A 19,849-nucleotide genomic window follows, 5' to 3' on the forward strand; every position below is an offset into this window, starting at 1 on the left:
CTGGGAAAGGGAGGAGCAGCTGGCCTGTGCTTTTCTCCCTGCATCTCTCTATCCAAACACTCCGTCCCAGGAGGAGCAGTCAGAAAAGGGAAGAAGTACCCCAGTGGATGACTATTCCTGTCCCCCCATCACTCTGGGAAGCACAGGGTCACCAAATACAACCTTTCTTCTCCCACTCAGCAGCAGGGCCAGCAAAGTGGCAAAACCCATTCCCCCGTGAAGGTCTGGATCTGCCATGGAAATATATCCTGAAGGGAGGAGTAAGGCAACGTAAAAGGTTACAGGGTTTAAGCACCAAGAAGGAGGAACAAGGTTATATAAAGTTTTACAGGTCAGGACAAAGACCTCGAATATGTTAAAGAAAATAAACAGAGGGATGAAGTCAGACACACATGTGCCAAGGCTGGTTTGTGCTCTTTAAGCAATCTGGGGGTTGATCGGCAGCTTTTAAGGAACAAATACAGGGTTACCCAAACCAAAGGAACTCCTACAGGCAGATGAGGGGCTGGAAACAGTGACCAGGCAAAGAGCTTCTGAAACATGAGTGTGGGAGTCACTTCAGGAATAAAGTCCCTGAAATCAAAACTAACGCCTGTGCTAAGACCCAGTTTCAGATTGAACACTTGCAGAGCAAGAAGCACATGGGAATGGGGGAAAAAAACCCTTATCCAAGAGCTGTCCCTGCAGAAAGTGAAGCTGGAGCAGAATCCTGAGTCAGTGCATTCCTGGAGCAGCCCACGACCTTCATCCTTGCCTGAAAAGAGCATCACTCGCAGTGCTGAGGAGCCCCAGCTCAGTTGTGACTCTGTACCCACTGCCACGGTACCAAAACAGCCATTTTCAAGCACCACAACACCTTCCTACCCCTTCTTTTGTCTCGGTGCCATCTCCTCTCTCGGGGAGCGGCTCCCACTTCCTACCCGGGGAGTGGAGCCGAGGTGAGGGAAGCGCGGGTAATAAACCCGGCTTCCCACGCCCTGCAAAATTTCCTGCCCACTCAAGTAAGTATTTGCACGTACCTCAGCTACTAATTTTAGGATGAAGCTTTTCGCCACATGCGGGAGACTCTCCTGGAAGCTGCTGAGTGGATTTGCAGGGAGGCTCAGCCCTGAGAGCCCTGAGCAAGGGGCCCTGGCTCTTATGGAAACCTGTGCAAGGCACAGCTACTCCAGGAGAGACAACTTGCACAGGCTGCTTTGGTATCCCACAACATCCACTGACAGATTTACAGAAGTCTGGGACACAGTAAGATTTATTGCTTCAGTTTTATGTACTAAGAAGCAATAAATTCTTCTGAGAAGTTAACTCTGTACCATTCCAGCTCTTCACTTTCTGCCCAGCTTCAAGGGAAATGGTGTATGGAGGAAATAAATTCCTACCACATCCACCACCACCCTTTTACTCCAGTGCATTCCCACCATAAGAATAAGCCCAAGGAGTGATGATCCAGCACAAAATGAACACTTCATGCACTTTATTGAGTCTATTTAAATTTGCATTATGACATCTTACATAAGGAACAAACTCCTCCTGAGTGTTTGCTGGCAAACCTGGTCAAACTGTGTCCAACGACCTCAAAGTATCAGTTTGTATTAAACAAGTCCAGTATAAACAGATGTAAAAAACAAACCAAACCAAAATAAAACAACAACACCTCCCTGCCCCCCAAACTGTTACATTCACAGTGGAATTAAGGGCTTCCCAACCAACGGCTTTACTAGCAGAGAGTGAAATTCAGGAAGGGGGCTCAAGTATTTTAGCTTAAGGGAACAAACCCAGATAAAATAAATCAAACCAAATTCAATGGCATGTTTTCTCATAAGAAGGAAAAATAAAGACGCAGTATATCATAGGGGTTGGGAAGCCCTGGTGTAACAGATGCAAACCTCCTTTTTAACACAACACAACTTATTTGTACTTCGGGTATGTTACCATTGATTCTGTCTCTTTGCCCTCCTGCTTCCCTCCCTCATCCAGGGTAAACAAAAAGCCCAGTGTACACAAGGGCTGGAAATATTTCTGAAGTTGTTATAAATTCCCTCAACGTGGCTCCAAGCCAACCTTCATCCAAAGCTCCTCCTCCTGGGAGAAGGCAGCAGAGCACGCAGACATTTCCACAAGGACTGGGCTCCTCATCAGCTCCTCACTGCTCAGAGACCCTCACTCAGCACAGGAGCCCCGCAGTAGGAGTGAGAAAACCAGGACACCAGTTCCATGGACATGCACACTCCTGTCAAGGATCTCAAATTAAGGACGAGATGGTGGCTAAGCCGAAGGGATGGAGGTTTGTATTGCAGTGTGACAGTGAGGTTCAGAACCCCCCTCCTGGCACTGCTCAAAGCTGGTGCTCAGCCTTACCTGGTCTGTTCTCATGCTCTCATTATCCCCTCATTACTAGGAGCCCACTGGGTTGTGTAGGCAACTGTTTATCCTGCAGATCCACCAGGGAAAGGGGCCTTTGGACTCCCACATTTGCATAACCCAGACAAGTGCCCGGAAACTGGGATGACAGTCGTTAAGGTCCATTGTGCCAACTCTGGTGGGAAATCCCTTGTCTGCAAGTCCACACAATGGACAATTATGGCTCCCTCAGACCCGAGTGGTGTCACATCCCGCAGCTGCTGGGCCTGCACACCAGCACTTCCTAGAAAGGGCCTTTAAAACCCTTTAATTCACCCAGTGAATTCCAGGCATGCGGCACCCACTCTAATCAAATCATTTCTAAAACAACTCAATTAACTGCCCCCAAGTTCTTCGCAAAAAACCCCAGCTTGTCAAAGAAACAAAAAAGTGCACCTGAAAGGGAAATCCAGCCAACACCAAGAATCTGAAGGGTGATCCCTTCAGTCTTTTAATTAAAAAAAAATAAAGTGAGCACCGACAACTGTGTCGGTTCAAAATCCAAGTTAAACTATCAAACGAAATAAAAAGTACTGTGTGTTCTTGTAGGGTTTGGCCTTGCAACTGCTGTAACTGCTGTGGGAACAGGTCTGTCCTGTCAGAAAAGAATGAAGCTCATGCACCGGATATTCCCAGTAGGAGCTTGGATGTTTGGAAAAAACGAAACATGGTAACTACTGAGTTGGGCAATGACAAGGAGAATCCTCCAAAACTAAAAACCTGCTGATCCTGCAGGGAATTACGCTGGTGCTGAAGGCAGGCGAGGAGATCCCACACGGTGGCACTGTGACCTTGCGCTGGTGCACAAGGCTCTGCCTCTCCAAACCCATCCTTTCTGTCCAACCAGGCCCCGGAACATGACAAAACTCACCATTTTAACCCTTCATACAGCTACAGGCACAAGCAAAGCTGTCGTGTCCCTGCTGGAACACCAAGAAAACTGTAGGAAGCACTAGATACTGATTCTCACTATCAAAATATTTAATAAACTGTAAATTAGGCTAATTGTGAACCTTACTGAGGTCCTTCCTATTTTGTAAGCAACTGAAATGTTAATATTGGCTTTTCTTAAATCCAATCTAAATTTAGGTAAATAGAAACTTAATTACCAGAGGCTAACAGACAACTTGGTTAGATAAAGAAGTCCCTGCTGCATCAATTTAATTTCTGCTCACTCCTCCAGATAATGAGCACTCAGCCCCTTCAGCACACTCAGCGTTGGAAAAAACAGAGGAAACACTGAGAACACTCAAGGTCTCCCGAACTGAGATTAAATTATTTGTTCTTAGTACCACTTGGGAAACCTCCAAGATTTCATTAGTTGCTCTTGTTACAGAAAGATAAAATGGTAAGGCACTGCACTCTAAACTGTAACAGAACTGGAAGGGTGGCTCTACCAACGTGTTACTGGAAACTCAAACCACAGCCGTGTTTCACGTGGATTTGGGCCAGTGGGCTCCCTTCTTTGTGGCCACCAGCTCTAGTCTCAGAGGTGTACACCCAGCTTTCAACACCTAACATGGTACTCACGTACAGAGGGGGCTTTTTCCTTCTAATTCTACTCTCTGGTAAGTCAGCAAAGCTACCGGAAACTGCAACTGAGAATGTTTGCTGTGGGAATGCTACAGGAAGAAATTCAGAAGTGTTATTTCGCTGAGGAAATTTTGGCATAGAGAACCCAGCACCTGAAATCAACAGCCAGATTTGATTTTACAGGTATGTGGTGTCCAAGGAAAAAAAATCAAAAGCAGGAGCTGATTTATTCTTCTGCTCCCAAAGAACACTCACACGGCGTGTCCCACCAGGAGGAAAGAGAGCTCAGTAGCCACTCAGGATTTCCCACTAAAGCAAACACCACAAAGCACACATGTAGAAAATAACCGGAATTTTGGGATGTTGTGGAACCCTTAACTAGCTGATGAGATGTTAAAATGGGTTAGAGCAGCGATTATAGTTTATGCAACCACCACTTTAAAACACCAAAAATGTGTTTTCACTCGGAGAAAAGGAACAGGCCAGCTTTGGTTTTGTCCTCTGGGGAACACACGTTTCCCACAGGGTAAGAGCAGTTCATATCCCTTCGGAACTACTACCCTAGAGTCAAAATTCATAAAAATCACTTTCCCTCTGCACACATCAGCCAGGGAAAAAAAATCCTTAGGGAACAAAACAAAGAAGGAGTCACTGGGGGTGAAGGATGTTTCCCCCCACCCACACACTGATGAGAGTTGAGGTACATCCTCCAATTCTTAATTGCAACGTCATGTACATGATTTTAAAGGTAAATTCAATTCATTTTCACCCCTCCATCAGAAGTATAAAGATCTTATTGAAGTTTTTTTATTGTTCTCCCTAGAATTTGCCACACATTTAAGTTTACTCATCATCGATTATACTTTTCAAATTTAACCTAATCCTCTAATAATGTTTTCCTTAATACTTGAGTTATTTCCCCGTGGCTCCTGAGTCACAGGCTACCACCACTGGATATATCAGCATGACCACTCAACACATCCAGCGATTACTAATCCAGTTGATGGAGAAGAAAAATAAACAACCTGCCAATACGTGTCTGCTGAAGTTACAGAGTTGCCTCAAAAACTGAGAGTAAATGCTGATAGAAAAATTGGACATAAACCTCATTGAGTGAACTGGCATAAACCAGTTTGTATCTTTATATATATTTGCAACCATACCAAGAAATAACCAGCCATTAGAACAGTTTCTAATTTTTATCATCTTTTTTTCAGTGGCATTACTGAGCCAAAACACTGCAATTATAACATTTAATTTCTGGGTTTTTAATGCAGTTAAATGTCTAATCCACCTGGCTTTATGTTACAGTAGCTGTTCACATAAATAGTACAGATATGCACTGCTCTTGACAGGCACACAGTCACAAAAGCAGCTCTCTCGTGTTCAGTTTGCTCTCTGTGTGGTGGGGGCTGTATGAAAAGCATTCTTGATTTCTAAGCATGGTACAGTTTTAATTCTTAATGCATTAGTACAACAGTGCATTGGAAAAGTACTGAGCTTCTACAAAAAAGCTTTACAATTTTAAAACAGATTTGTTTTCTTTATTTAAACAAGCATAGGCAATTCTTATATTTCCACAACAAGATAAATATCCCAATTAAGCTAACAGCTCATCCTACAGCGTGCCATAGTGATGGGGAAAGGACTAATATTAGTGTTATTTACACAGACGTGTCCAATATTAACCCAGGAGGAAAATTAAAAGTACGTTTAAGTGTGCAATTAAATTCATATTATTTTTTCAGATAGTTGGATTTCTTGCAAAAATTCCCCTATGACTCATGGACATTGAGCTGGGCTGACTTCTCAAAGAACTCCTCATAAGCACAATCTTGAGGACAAACTGTTTATTGAACTGGGATGGCAGGGGTTGGGCAGGGGGAAAGAAACATAATACTCTTCACAAAGAAAAAAATATTTTTAAATGGGTAGACATCTTTGGACAAGTGAAATTTAACACCCAAACTGACTATAACTCGAAAAACCTAATTAAAGAAATTTTCCAATTTCTGAAGCTTGAATCCAGAGAAAAAAGCTTTAATGAGGGAAGATTCACTCCAAGTCATTACTATACACTGAGGTACCACTCAAAAAGTGGCCATAAAGGAAGTGACTTCTTTGCCCATCACTATCACACCAGCTGCTTGGCCATTGATTCAGCTCTCCTTTAGACAACACTCTCCCTGTTACCAGAAGCTAAGACTGCTCTGCGACAAATGGGACAAGTGGAATTCTCCGATAACCAGCGATCGATGCAGTGGACATGATACTCGTGGGAACAAGGCAGCTTCCGGAGCTTGTTGCCTTCCGTGTACTCCGTGATACACACACTACAGGTTTTCAGAGCATCGCTCTCACCGAAATTCCTCATGGCTAGGTTGTCAATCTGCTCTTTGGTGAGTCCTCTTGGTTGGTCATCATCATCTTCATTTAGGAGGAAAAACTGTGCAAGGCTAAGGAATGGCAGAGAACCACTTTCTTCAAATGTGACCGATCCCCTCGTATTCCGGCCTTCCCGTCTGGCCCCAGATGTTGAACTCGCTTCATGGCCCCCTTCATACACCTCCCCTGAGCTAACATCTGCATTCTCATTGCCTGAGGTCCCCCCAGCTCTGTTCTGCGGCTCAGAGGTCTCCACGTTGGGGCTGGGGGCAGGCGTGCTAGGATCTGCATCGCTATCACTGTACATAAAGTAACTGAGCTCCCCGAAGCCTGTCATTATCTGCCTCAGCATGGTCTGAATGGCAACAGATGTGGTCTCACTCAGGCCTGTGTTTAAGATCCTACGGATGGGAATCCTAATGGTGCTGACGTAAGTTCTCACCCCAGCCCGCTCCGAGCGGGAGAACGTGCGCCTGAAGCCGCCGCGCTCGCTCTCGTAGGTGACCGTGTTGTTGGGGGTCTGGGAGCGGGACCGTGTCCTGTTGGCGATGCTGTCCCTCTGCCGGTACTCCCCCGGCCGCACTCTTCTCACCTGCAGGTCAAGCACTATGGTAGGAGGCCTCTGCCCGGCAGCTGCAGACTCACCGGTGCCGTTCGTTTCTGAAGAGCCTGCTGCCTGAGGAGCAGGTCTTGTTTCAGGGGGGGAAAACAGAACTGCATTTTCGCTTGGCACCTCAGTCCCCACCGTGTGCTGCCTTAAGGTCACGTGCTGCCTAGTTCTAGAGCTGCCCTCAGCCTCATGCGCTGAGGAGTGGTCAAGAGTTTGAGATGACGGGTTGTGGTGAGGCCTGCGAGGAGCCTCGCTCACTGGATTAATAGGCGACCTACTTCTATCAGTCCTAGCTCGCGTTCTCCGCTGTTCTGGACTCCTACTTCTGGCTCTCCTCTGCCCTCTAGGAGGGGAAGCCTCCTCAGCCGTTACCTCCTCCGAAGTGCTCCTTTCTGATCCAGGCTGCCTTACAGATGGTGATTCAGACCTTGGAATTTCAGAGTCACTTTGGCTGTTTTCCAAATCCTCCCCACTGGAAGGCTCTACAGATGGCTCGTTCTCAGTTTCTGGATTTGTGTTCCCATTGTTACGGTTGACATTTATTTCCAAACTGAATCTGAAGTCACCACTATTGGGGTTAGTCCGGCTCACTGCTCTCCAGGACTGGTTTCCTCGCTGCCCACTCCGTGTTGTATTTCCAGTCTGTCGGACTGAATTAAGCCAGTCTATTATAGAATCTCCATTTGAAACATCTTCTGCGGACTCTGCACCTGTGAAAAAGACAGGGAACTACCAAAATTAGAGTACTGAGCTAATTTTGGAGTGATCTTTTCCAAGAACATAATTGCTCAGTTTAACAAGTGACAATTCAGAAGTGCTGAATCCTACCAAGTGCTGCTGTGGTGTCACACACAGCGTGACAATTCCCAAGTGCCAGAGCTCTTCTAGGGGAGCAGGAGTGGATGCTGCTCTAATGTGGACAGATAGGCTGCAGCCATCACTGAGCAAACAAGTCATCAGAATAACACATACTGTTTACCGTAAGTAAATGGAAAGACACCTCAGGTGTCATAACACATCAATATTCTGTGTTTTCCTTTCCAAACAATTAAGTGTTCTATTGACCATTAAACAGAGAACTAAGTTTGTCCTGAGCCTTCACGTGAAGAGCTTTATGGCAAATCTGTCTCGCTGAAGAATGAACCCCAGTGGTCAGCTCCGAGCATTCTCCACCAATCTCTACAGAAGGGTGATAACAAAAGAAATACAGCACCTTCGGAAGCGGAGAATGGCGAATTAAAGAAGAGGGATTGCCAAAAAGCATCCCAGAAGGAAGCAGAGAGGAAGGCAATCTTAAAAAAAAATAAAAAACAAAAAACCAAAACAACCAACCAAACAAAAAAAAACCACCAAACACCCCCCCCCCAAAAAAAAAAAAAAAGAGAAACAAACCCAAGTGAAACTACCTTGATACAAGTAACAGACAAGTTATGAATGAAATCTGTCCCAAACTGACCTCTGCAGCAGGTATCACACATAAGGAGCACTGAGTTTTGAAACAAAGCTCACCTTCCACCTGCCTAGGCTTAACTCGTTCCACTCCCGCACTCAAGTTAAGGTCCGTACGGGTGCTAAAGGTAAGAGTTTGCACAAACACTGTATATACCTCTATTCTCATCACTGTTTTGCTGTGGTGGACCTTCTTTAACTTGGTGTAGCCTTCTCAGCAACTCTTCTTCAGTAATTTCACCTTAGAAAATAAGCAAAAATTTCCAAAAATATTTCCAGATCATATATGTATGGCAAGCATTATCAAAAGCTTCTCGAGAAGGTACAAGCCACTGCTTGTCTTTTGTCTAATTAAACCCTGCCATAATGACACTGCTGAATAGCTTGCTAAGGGGAAGCTCAGACACTTTAGCACTGTTGTCCCAAGTAAGTTTTGCTGAAGCTGAGATATCCAACAGCTCCATCCTATTCTCTGGTTCTGTAACCTCCACAACTTAGCAGCAATTTTTGTCATCCTATTTGTCACCCGTTAAATGGTTGTCCAGAGTAAAATATGCAAGGTAACACTTTCACAAGCATGAAAAAAGGTTTAAATTAGTTGAAATCCTATAGAGTCAATTGAAAGTAGTAAGTTGACTGAGAACTGAAATCAAAATGCCTGTGCAGAATCTCTCACCAGACTACCTACCCTAGTTACAAATTCAACCTCACCAGCAGAAAATCGGCACACAGATGCTTAAGGGAGATTTTTTTCCATCTCAGGGTCCATAACTGGAACTGGGTCAAACCTGGGTATTCTTGCCAACTTGTGTAAACACTAGACTTTTATAACTACCCCTCCACTATTAGGGAGCCACTCAAATTTGAGTCTGCACAAATTAGCAAGAAGCTACTTCCTCCCATGGAACACAACTGCAGCACACAAACTAAATGGGTGAAACAGTTTCAGGAGAACAGGAAAGGGCACAAATTGCCTACAAGCAATTCTAGTAGGATGCACAAGCATTACCCACCTGGTGTTCCTAGCAAATTGTTATCTCTCATAAGCCTGTAGTCCTCTTCACTCAGGTTGTTCACAAACTGATAGAAAGCTTCTTCTCGATCTAACCGGTCCAGCTGACTCTGCCGTTGTGCTTCTGACTGATCAATATTTCCTTTATCACTAGAATCTGAGCTTTCCATCTTGATGAGTGGGAGAGTACCTAAAAAAGGAGAAAACAAACCCTTCACTGAGTGCAGTGAAGCAGGGCATGACATTCAGGCATGTTTACAATGTAGAACAGAGCACGGGTTAAAGCAGTTTGCTAATGAAGCCTCAGTTAAGATCAGGTGCCACAACAACAGATCAAAACCAAAGCCCTTCTCAAAGCACGAACCTCTTCAAGAAGTACAAACAAAACTGATGCCCATCATGACCAAATACTCAACAAAGCAGCAGGTATGAACACAGAGCATATCATCTGCCAAAGCCTTAGTCCACCTTTATGTTCACATAGTTGACCAGGTGTCCACAATTATCTGCTTTTTGGCATAAAATATCCCTAATACCACAACTGCCACCCCAAGCAGCCTTACAGTGGTGTAGTACAAGGCACAAGCCATCCCTGATCGCGCTCTCTGACTCTAAAAGATGTTCATTGCTTTTCCCTGCCTGCTGCAAGAAACACCCTCTTCACCATCCAAGTGCATTTAAAAGAGTGAAGGGATATGAAGAACTCAAATAGCATCTTCTGATGCTATGGGACACTACATGCACAAAAAAAGAAAAGGTTTTTGTTTCCACAAACAAGGAAAAAGGTTTGTAAAATCAACTTTAGTGTTTTACATCAAGAGAAGAACTTCCTTTCAAGTTTCAGCATTTACTGAATTACTGATGTTGACAATCAAAATTTCCAAGATAACCCCCCAGCACATACCAGGTGTACATCTGCTTTCAAGAACTGTCTTCTATGTTGCATATTTTTAAATATAATCTACTCATATTGTTTTTCATTTGGATGAAATATTTGACAGAGTCTCTCTTTCAAAGAAAATTATTGATGAATTCTGTGTCTATATCTGATAAATATTATAATGAAATACATGCAAATGCAGGAGACATTCTGGCACTGGCCATGCAAATATGTCAAATGAAGATAAAATAACTAGTTTCCTTGATCACTGTGCCTCGCTATTCACAGCATCAAGAATTTTCCTGCACAACTGGTAGAATCTAGTTACTCAGAGAGGTGATTAGCAAGCTAATCCTCTGCATGCTGAAAAGCTCTGCAGTAACATTCCCCATCAGAAAACATTCCTTTCATTTAAACCATACTTCATGTGACATGAAAATATTGGAAGAATAAAGCTTTTCTGCTTCTCACTGGAAAATTTCCAACACTTAGACATCTGTCTAGTGGAAAAAGCATCTTTTTTTTGGTTTGTCAGCACAGCTGTCAAGTCAAGACTGCCCACAGTTTACTTTAGTGCTCCTCCACAGAAGAGCAGCACTGCATGATCTCCATGGGCACTGCTTCAGCTGCTACAGTGAAAATTAAAGGGCATGACGACCCCAGTGTGGAACAGCAGAAAAATTCCACAGGATAGGACATCATATTATTGCAGACTTGTAAATTAGGAAATTGCCGCTCCGACCCTCCTTGTCTTGAGTTAGAACCTGGTTTTAGGTTAGTGGTATTAACTTGTTGCCACTCGGGGCTATTAGTTCTGTAAAGTTCTGCCATTTTACCAAAGCAGTTACGCCTTATTTTCCAGGAATCAGCAGCAACCACAGGGTGACCCCTGTGCCAAATGGAAGTCATCAGCTTCCTTTGCATTTCTGACTCTCTGGTGCAGTGCAAAGACTGCCTATCTGCAGCCCTGCCTGTGATGTGCTGTCAGACACCGATCGATGGCCCCGTTCCCAGGGAACGTTGAGCAACGGTTTCAGGAGGCACGTTCTGCCCTGACTGGGCTCAGTGAGGAAATCTGTGTGCCCTCCACATGCCAGGCACGTATTGCCAACGAGAACAGAGCTTGCTTCAAAGTCAATCAACTTCTCGCAAGCTTCCTGGAGCAGAATCAGGGCTCCAAGTGACATCACTTGAAGACGTTCTAGAGAAGATCCCAGAAATAAAGACAGCTGATTTAAAAAGTAACATCTGAATAAAAGCCTCGAGTAGAATGAAGGACTTGCATCCAAAATAAAGCCTTGAAAGATGCATTAGTTCTCTGGGAATACACATCAAAACTCTAACCACTACTCTCTTTTTTAGGATAACAACGAAGCAAAGTCAACAATAAGATTAAGGAAATAAAGGAATGCAGTAAGATGCTGAGGGACAGGAGCAACACGAAGTTTTGTAAAATATTCTACCCCAAATGACTGCCAGCTTGGGATTTACTGACTGCAAAACACACAGAATGTCTCCATAAAGCTGGCAATATTAATATCTTTGTAAGCATTAGACTAATTCTACAACAGCTTTTAAAAAAGAAAATCTCACTATGCATACAAAGCATGACCTTGGTTTACTGCTTATGCTTTGAAATTTCCCTTTTATCTAAAAATTCCAGTGCTTGCAGGCACCTTGGCTTTATAATGCCCATTGGATTCAAAGGCATTTGCCTACTCCATTTCAGAGAAAAAGGGGCACCATCCTCAGTCAGGGAAAAAGGGAGAGTCCAAATAAGTCAAGTGTGGGGGGGAAAGAATGTAATCTCTTCTTTATCAACAGTCTGATGTACAGTTCAATAGGTGATTCTTTACGAAATGATCAGAACAAGTAATTTCCAGGTTTGCTCCTCTCTTCTCCTCCATCAACTCTTACCTTTCCTCCTAAACCATAAAATCAGCTAACAGGCAAGACTTAAAAGATTTTATTGCCTCAGAAGTGGATCTTGAATGAAGAATTTAATTTACATTAGGACTATTTCTACTACTGAGAGACTCACTCTATTTTCCTGTCTCAAGCTACTGTAACAGATGACACCAGTCTCAGTCTCACTATCCTTGAAATGCTGTGAATCTATATGGGATGTTTACACTGACGGAAATACAGATGGCTCATAAATGCACAGCAACACATTGTCCCTGCCTTACTGTTGACAGCAAATGGGATGATACTCTTCAAATCAGAGCTCTGATATTAAAACCAGCAAATGAAAAACAGGATTTCTCCCCCAAGGCTTCTGCTACTTTCTCTCTTCCCTGTCCACTCTGCCCTTTGTCCACATTGTGCAATTTAAGCCTCAGCTCCCACTGAGAGCAGGCCAGCAGCTCTGCTGCAGAGCTCCATGACCAGGCTGAACTCACTAGAAGGTTTACACTCCTCCTGCCTCAGCACGGCTCCGCAGGGCCCATCTGACTGTCCTGCAGGATTTCCATGCTGGGAGTTATGACTCCTATCGTGGCACACAGCAGAAATAACCTGAAAATCTCTCCCTCCCTCAGAATTCTGCTCTCAGCTCACACATTAAGACTGGCTTAAGAAAGCTGACTCCAGTAACACAGGGAAACCTGAGGAGGGAAACCCAACAGGTGTCCTACACAACAAAATAACCAGCATTTGATTATCTAATAAGCAGGTAAGCTTCGACTATTCCTCTTTCTTCCAGTGGTTTAGTTCACCTCAAAGCAAGACTCTGTTCTTATTCAAGCTAAAAGATTCAGAATTTCCTTCTATAGTGTCCTTCCTTGTCAGCACTGAGTTGACAAAGGGTGGGGAAGGTCACAGCTATGAGCAGGAAGTTCAGACCTTCTGGTTATTGGCAATTTCAGCTGAGACACCCAGCAATGACAACCTCTTTATGGGAAAGTGGAGGGGATGACCACCTAAAGGTTGCACAAAGCCAGAGAATTACTACCAGAATAAAAAATTTTCTCCTTAAAAAAAAAAGAAGGAAACATTCTTCAGCAGCTGAATATCCAGACACAGTAACTACAGTGAATTTCTAAACTGGTGTTCCCATCCTTCCACAAGTCAGCAAAGTATCTTCCCTGCAGTTCCCCTCAACAGCCTCAGAGATTTCAGAGCACAAATGACTGGCTGTCTCTCCACTGCTGCTCCAGACTGCAGCAAGCCCACAAAAGCTATTGTTTGTTACATTCTTTTATTCAAGAGGAAGTAATACTATGCTTTTTTGGAAAGAATTTTAGAGTACTAGATATTCCCTCAATAATGCAAAGTTATCATTCTGACAGTATAAGAAATATTTTATGTTTTCTCTTATGCCAAGTTGTGTGGAAACTAAATCCAGTCAGGAATGTACCACTGCTCAAAATCCAGAGCTCACAACCTAGTGGGACAGCAAACTGGAATAACATACTTGTGTTATCCATTTATCTTCAACAACAACAACACAGTGTATTGACTGTGGATTACAGAATTCTTCCCAGAAAAGGCACTAATGGACATAAGGCATTGTGATAAATCACTAGTCCTTCCACCTTCAAAAATGTGTGGTATCTCCTGACATGAGTTAACTGTAAACACCAAGACAATACCTTAGCCTGCATTTCTGCTTTTTTTTTTAATTTAAAAGAAATTCCATAAAACATTAAAACTCTCATTAAACCAACTAGGCAAAACTTAGAAGATCTGACCAATTCAGAAATCACTCATTAGCAGGGTGAAATGAAAAAGCAATACCTTAGAGCTATAATCTTCATTAGATTTAGGGGGCAAGTCTCAAGTTTTAACAGGACAAGGCATGGAATTAGTTAAACTGCAGACACAAGTCAGCTGCTCACGAGAGCTGTGTAACAAGAACTTCCTCCAGAACTCCCCCCCCCCGGTAGGTGTTACCAGTATTTCAACCTGACATGAGACTCTGTCATGCCCTGTATGGCAGGAATGTTTCCTGAGTTCCCTCACGTCCCAGCAGCACAGTTAATTCCTTTGTATACACAAAAGAGAGGATGGCAATGGGAGTGTTTCATAGATGTCCTTAGCATAAGGCCAACTTCCCATTTATGATTCATAACCTCATCTTAATTAGGTCCTTCAACCAGTTGAGCACCTTGCTTGCTTCCAGTCTGCACAAATTATCCAGCCCTTGGACTAGGAGAAGTGACTCAGCAGCGGAAGCCAGAAATACGCATTTTTTGGTTTGGGCTGTTACAAACTATTTTTGCCCTGCCCTGCTCTCAGTGAGCAAACCTCAGAGACATGTCAGCTCCTTACAAGCCCAGCACAGCTGCCTGTCCAAGCGCCTTCCATGAACTCTGACTCCAGCAGCTCCAACGTGCCATCCCCTTTGGCAGGAGCAGCACTGCCTCCGATTCCATGGCTCAAATGACACAGGAACAGCCGCCAGAACAGGCAGTTCTCTTACACAGAGTTCTTCACACGAGCACAACAGACCCAACCTCATGTGCAATATTCATGCAACCCACCCCATCTCCCAAGTACTACATTTTCCTAGAAGGATTAAAACTAGAAAAATAGTTTCCATGCCAGTCAGTATCCTATTTCTCAATACTCAAAACTAGCAAGGAAGTAAGACATAACAGAAACTACATTTTCATCTTACATATTTCAACATTCGAGTCTGCAAGCTCAAAAGCCAAAGCAAAAACTGTCAGTGAATTCCATCATTAAAGGAAGAAGATCCCAGAAGACAGTGAAGTGAAAGTCATCTATCTGCATTATACACGGAGCTTGGTTATGTCAAGGTTGTTTGTTTGTTTTTTTTTCTTTTTGTGCAGGTGCACAAGTTCTCTTTTGTGATCACACCAAAGGCTTTGGTACCACAGGTCCAATGTGCTCATCTACAGTAAAAAGTAACAAAATTCCCTAGTTTTCAAAGTTGCATCATGAATTTTGGACATATTTTTTTCCCCTGATGTTGTTACTTCCTATTTCCACTCTGATGAACAACAGATTGAGGTTCTTACTAGACTTCTACTAAACTTACCACAAATTTTAAACTCCAGAACTCCCTGTGTCCTCTTTGACTCAAAAACTATCATGGAACATGCACCACTTTTGGGGAGCTGGAAGATAATTTTATCTTCTATTGAAGTGTTCTGTGTCAAGTGCTGTAAAATTGAAATGCCAGCTTAACAAGGAGCGTTAAACGTGCATTCAGCTATTTCACTACTGCAGTGTTTCAAAGCAAAGGCCCTGAAACAAGGTGTCATTCTGAATGTAGGTTTTTAACAATAGAAAGCAGATGAATACTTTTGCAGAACAGTTGCAGAAAATTCCACAGAATTAAAAAGAAAAAAAAAAAAAAAGAGAAAAAACACTTCAGCAGAACCAACTGCTGGGATAAAGAAGAGAAACACTAACAACTCCCGGTAAGTCAGAGAGAAGTGAAGAGATCGGGGTATGTATGAAAGGGCAGAGCTTAGCAATTCCAGAACACTGAGAGCATGTGGAACCAAGATGGAGCTATGAAAATAAAATGTGGGAACAACTGCCAAAATACAGGGCTTCACATTTTATCATCTGCACTTACTAAAACAACACTTTTCACACACAAGTGGAAAATAAAATTAAGACAGTCCTGCCTTTTGCCAAATTCAGATATCACAGAAGAGAAACACTGTACATGAGGTACAACAAGTTTCCAGCACTGTTATCTCATGAAATGATGCTCTTTTCACCCAGAAATGAGCTTCCTGCTACATCAGCAAGCAGAAGCTCAAAGGAAGAAGTAAAGCTGCACACAAGTAACCAGTGTGGACACAGCGACAGCGGCATAAACAGGACTGATATCCAAGGCCACGAGTGGTTCAGGTCCTGAAGAAACAGAACTCATGGTTAGTGAAAGCACTAAGCCAATCAAAACTCACTGAATTTCAATTAAAAAAAAAACACAACCACCCACCTTTACATTTACTGCTGACTCTTATTGTCTCCACACGACTGCTGCTAGTACAGCTACTACTTATAGTAAAAGGCCACCAGAACAGTGAGAATCACTACAACCACAACCCACACAGGAATTCCGAGACGTGCACTCTTGTTCTGGTTGGTATCCGGTGCCCAACCAACACAGAAGTGCAAAATAAAATGCAGTAAAATCTACTGGAGTTTACAGAGGCATGTGTAGGATGAGAATTCCGTCTCTGCTGCCATCCCAATGCAGGCAGGCCCCTGCATTTTAACAAGACTACGTGCACATGCACCTTGCATAGCGAAATTCAGAGTGCTCTGAGCAAGGCAGTTTTAAACTACTGAACTAAGATAAAATGTGTGGTGACTTCTCCTACACATTCAACTATTGCTGGATGGTTTTATGAGATACACAAGTCTGCAGATCTCCTGGAGTAAAAAGCTGAGCTTCCACACTGCACATCAGCCAAAAGTTATTAACAGGAACTTTGTTAATATACACCTGAGCAGTCTGAAGGAGACATAGGCTTGTGTTTTCTATGGTGTTTCTTACCTGCAGCCAGGAACCTGGGCAAAAGCAAAACCAGTTCTTGGGATGCTTCTGGCTACCCCTGCTCCCCACACAAAGCTCCTGACGAAGTTATTACACTGTTACACTGCTTAGAAGTTTTGTTTTTGAGATGCACGAGTCTGTCATAAAAGTATCTTCAAGACAGAAATGTTCACATTTGGTTTTATCCCTTCAACATTAATTTTTGAAAGCTCAAGAACTGATAAGTTTTCACCAAGTCTGAGATTACTCATGAAAACTTGGATAAACACCCAATGATCATGTTTAAATTCAAATGTTTTAATATGTGGAAAGTTAAGTCCTCTACAAAAAAAAAAAATCAGAGCAACCCAATAATGTGTTAAGCTACATTAAACTGGACTTATATGCAATCTTTAGACTGAAGTATATGAAGTCATAACAGTATATTATGACTGAAAAAAAAAAGGTACAACACCTCCACCACAAATGGAATCAGTCCACTAAGATCAAGGAATTTATTTTGATACATTCCCACAGGAAAGAAAAAGCCAGGCAGGTATATGACACACAGGTGTTTTGAAAACATTTCCATTTAAGGAGCACACTGTCTATTCCTATAAAAATAATCATTAAAAAAACCCCAAACAAATACACATATTGGAGACCAGACACTTGTAACACTTCTGTCCAGTACGCCCTGGCATGTCTATGAATTCACTAATATGGAAAATAAATATGATACACATGACAACAACTAAAGGCTTGAAAAATGCCAGTGTGGTTGTTTCAGTGACAAACATTTACCCAGTCAGAGCTGCTGATGAAGAGAACATTGTGGCTGTTGTGCTTTAGTGGTCTAACATAACAAGAAGCCCTTAATTTTATAACGTGTGGTGTGTTTTCCCTTCCCAGGACATAATTCTAAGCCATAATTCCTTTAATTCCAAAATGGTAAACCTGTAGAGGGAACACAGTCAGTTTAAGTGCTAGTTAAGGACTACAACAAAACATCTGACCCTCAATTTAGGATAATTAACTGCCCAAGAAGCAGCCAACTGTTTATTTTTTAAAAGACTTGACAAGTCACTGCAATTAAAATTCAGGGACAAATTAGAGTCAGAACTTCAGCATTCTGACAACTATTTTTAACTTGAAATTAAGCAGTACTGGCAATAAGGACAGGGAAAATAAATGTGATGTGTGATGATACTACTGGGTATTATCAAGTCTGAACTCCTGTTTAGAAGCTTCTCTGGATTTCCACCTTCCTGGAAAATGGTGGAACAAACAAAATTACTATTAAAAAAAATATCACTGTCTTTTGCCGTGAAACCTTTTGTCAGGCTCCTCCTACACACAAAAATCAAGACACATTTTAATAACCCCATTATATATACACACTATTATATATAACCTGATATTGCTCCTCAATTAAAGCAGATCACTGTAGACAAACATACATCCAGTTGGACTTGACAACAACTTTAAAACACACAGAAACCTTATATGTTAACAAACAGCATTAAAAGGGGCAAGGGAAAATTTGCCTAGGAAACTACGGTGACAGAGCAAAGATGACGTGATTAACTGGAGAGAAACTCAGCTCAGGAATAGCAAACAGCACAGGTTTTAACAGGTCAGAGCTGATCAGGACACAGCGGGATGGGAAGAGTTCCCCTGCCTGTCTCCCTCAACAGGCCCGCTTGTCTCAGCTCAACAGACTGAGAACACGGCCCTGTGAGCCGCGATTCCAGGCACCGAACCGTGCCCGAGGCCCTGGGCAGAGCCACGGCCACCGCCTCGCGGCACCCCCAAACAGGGTCTGTTTCGGGCCCTGCCCAGCCCAGCCCGAGGGCCCCGCGGAGCCCCAGCCCCGCAGGAGGGCGGTGCTGGCGGCGGGAGGCGCCGCCGGGGCGCCCCCCGGGCTGCGGGAGCGCGGCCCAGCCGGGCACACCCGCCCGGGCCGCCATCGCCGCCCCCCGCCCGCTCACGGCCCCGGGGGCGGGGCCCCCGCGCCCCGCCGGGCCCGCGGCCGCGCCCCGAAGGTTCTCCGGCCGCCTCCGCTCCGTGCCGGGGCCGCTCCGGCCGCCTTCCCCGGGCCGGGCCTCTCCCTCCCCGGGCCATTTTGAGAGCCCGCCCCCGGCCCCGGCGCTCACCGCCCGGTGCTCACCGCCCGCCGCCGCACCCTCCGCTGTGGGTGCGCCGCTGCCCGCGCCGCCCGGGCGCGGTGCCGCTGCCGCCGGTGCCGCCGGTGCCGCCGCTGCCGCCGCGCTGCCCCGGTGCCTGCCCGCCCGCCCCTGCCCGGCCCTGCCTGGCCCTGCCTGCTCAGGCCGCCATTTCCTGCCCCATTGTTACCAAGGAACGGCGCCGGAAGCACCGCCCACATGCGGAAGTGCGGGAGCGCCCCCGCGCAGGCGCGGCCCGGGGGGGCGGCCCCGCCCCGCCCCGCGCGCGGTCCTGGCCTTCAGGGGTGGCCGCCATTTTAGAGGGGGCAAAGAAGGGGGGGGGGTGTGTTACATGGGGGGGGCTGGCACGGGCATCCCTGAGTCCCCGGGCCCCCTGAGCCCCCAGACACCCTCAGCCCACGGACCCCCTGAGACCACGGCACTCCTGAACCCATGGCACGCCCGCTCAGCCCAGGGCACCTCCTCAACCCATGGCCACCAGGGAATGGGGAGGGCAGCAGGAGGGTCCATGTCCCAGTCCTGTATTGTGGGGGAGTTTCATGTCTCCTCAGGTGTGTGTGTGTGTGCTGGACAGAGCTGACCCTGCTCAAGACTGATGGTGGCCAACAGTTCCAAAAAACCAAGTGAAAATTGGTAGTGCTGGTATCTGACAGTGGGGACATTCACTCTCCTCCTCCAACTACGGACATGCCTCCCCTCTAACCATGAACATTCCTCTCCTGTAACCATGGACATTCCTTCCCCCTCTAACCATGAGTGTTTTTCCCCTCTAACCACTGACATTCTTTCCTCCTCTAACCATGGACATCCCTCCCCTCTACCCACGGACATTGATTCTCCTCCCCCTGTTCTCATGGCAGGATTTCCCCTCTCACCTGGTGGTGTGTGTCACAGACAGCTGGTGTGCCATATAAAAGCTGGGATATTCCTG

The 19,849-nt window shown here is 44.8% G+C and overlaps 1 protein-coding gene across 3 annotated transcripts; it reads right to left on the reverse strand.

Annotated features, from left to right (window-relative positions):
• Window positions 1-1,459: 1,459 nt before the first annotated feature.
• RLIM (ring finger protein, LIM domain interacting) lies at window positions 1,460-19,000 on the reverse strand. Of its 3 annotated transcripts, none has more exons than XM_064670235.1 (4): window positions 18,903-19,000; window positions 9,391-9,579; window positions 8,535-8,618; window positions 1,460-7,638 (listed from the first exon to the last, which is right to left on the reverse strand). In XM_064670235.1, exons 2-4 carry the CDS (start codon window positions 9,557-9,559, stop codon window positions 6,104-6,106), a joined length of 1,788 nt encoding a protein of 595 aa, XP_064526305.1. In that variant the 5' UTR covers window positions 9,560-9,579; window positions 18,903-19,000; the 3' UTR covers window positions 1,460-6,103. The 3 variants fall into 3 exon arrangements, with proteins under 3 accessions (XP_064526305.1, XP_064526303.1, XP_064526304.1); XM_064670233.1 differs by having other exon boundaries at window positions 18,889-18,982; XM_064670234.1 differs by lacking the exons at window positions 8,535-8,618; window positions 18,903-19,000 and adding an exon at window positions 15,275-15,293.
• Window positions 19,001-19,849: the final 849 nt, after the last annotated feature.

Source organism: Pseudopipra pipra, chromosome 13 (genome assembly GCF_036250125.1).
Source record: "Pseudopipra pipra isolate bDixPip1 chromosome 13, bDixPip1.hap1, whole genome shotgun sequence".
NCBI lineage: Eukaryota > Metazoa > Chordata > Aves > Passeriformes > Pipridae > Pseudopipra > Pseudopipra pipra.

Bases quoted from the DNA above. Each gene is read 5' to 3' on its own strand.
- RLIM (XM_064670235.1), bottom strand. From the start codon at position 9,559: ATGGAAAGCTCAGATTCTAGTGATAAAGGAAATATTGATCAGTCAGAA. The intron at 8,619-9,390 runs GTGGGTAATGCT...TTATTTTCTAAG, and splicing joins CAATTTGCTAGGAACACCAG to GTGAAATTACTGAAGAAGAG. The intron at 7,639-8,534 runs GTATATACAGTG...TCTTTTTCACAG, and splicing joins AAACAGTGATGAGAATAGAG to GTGCAGAGTCCGCAGAAGAT.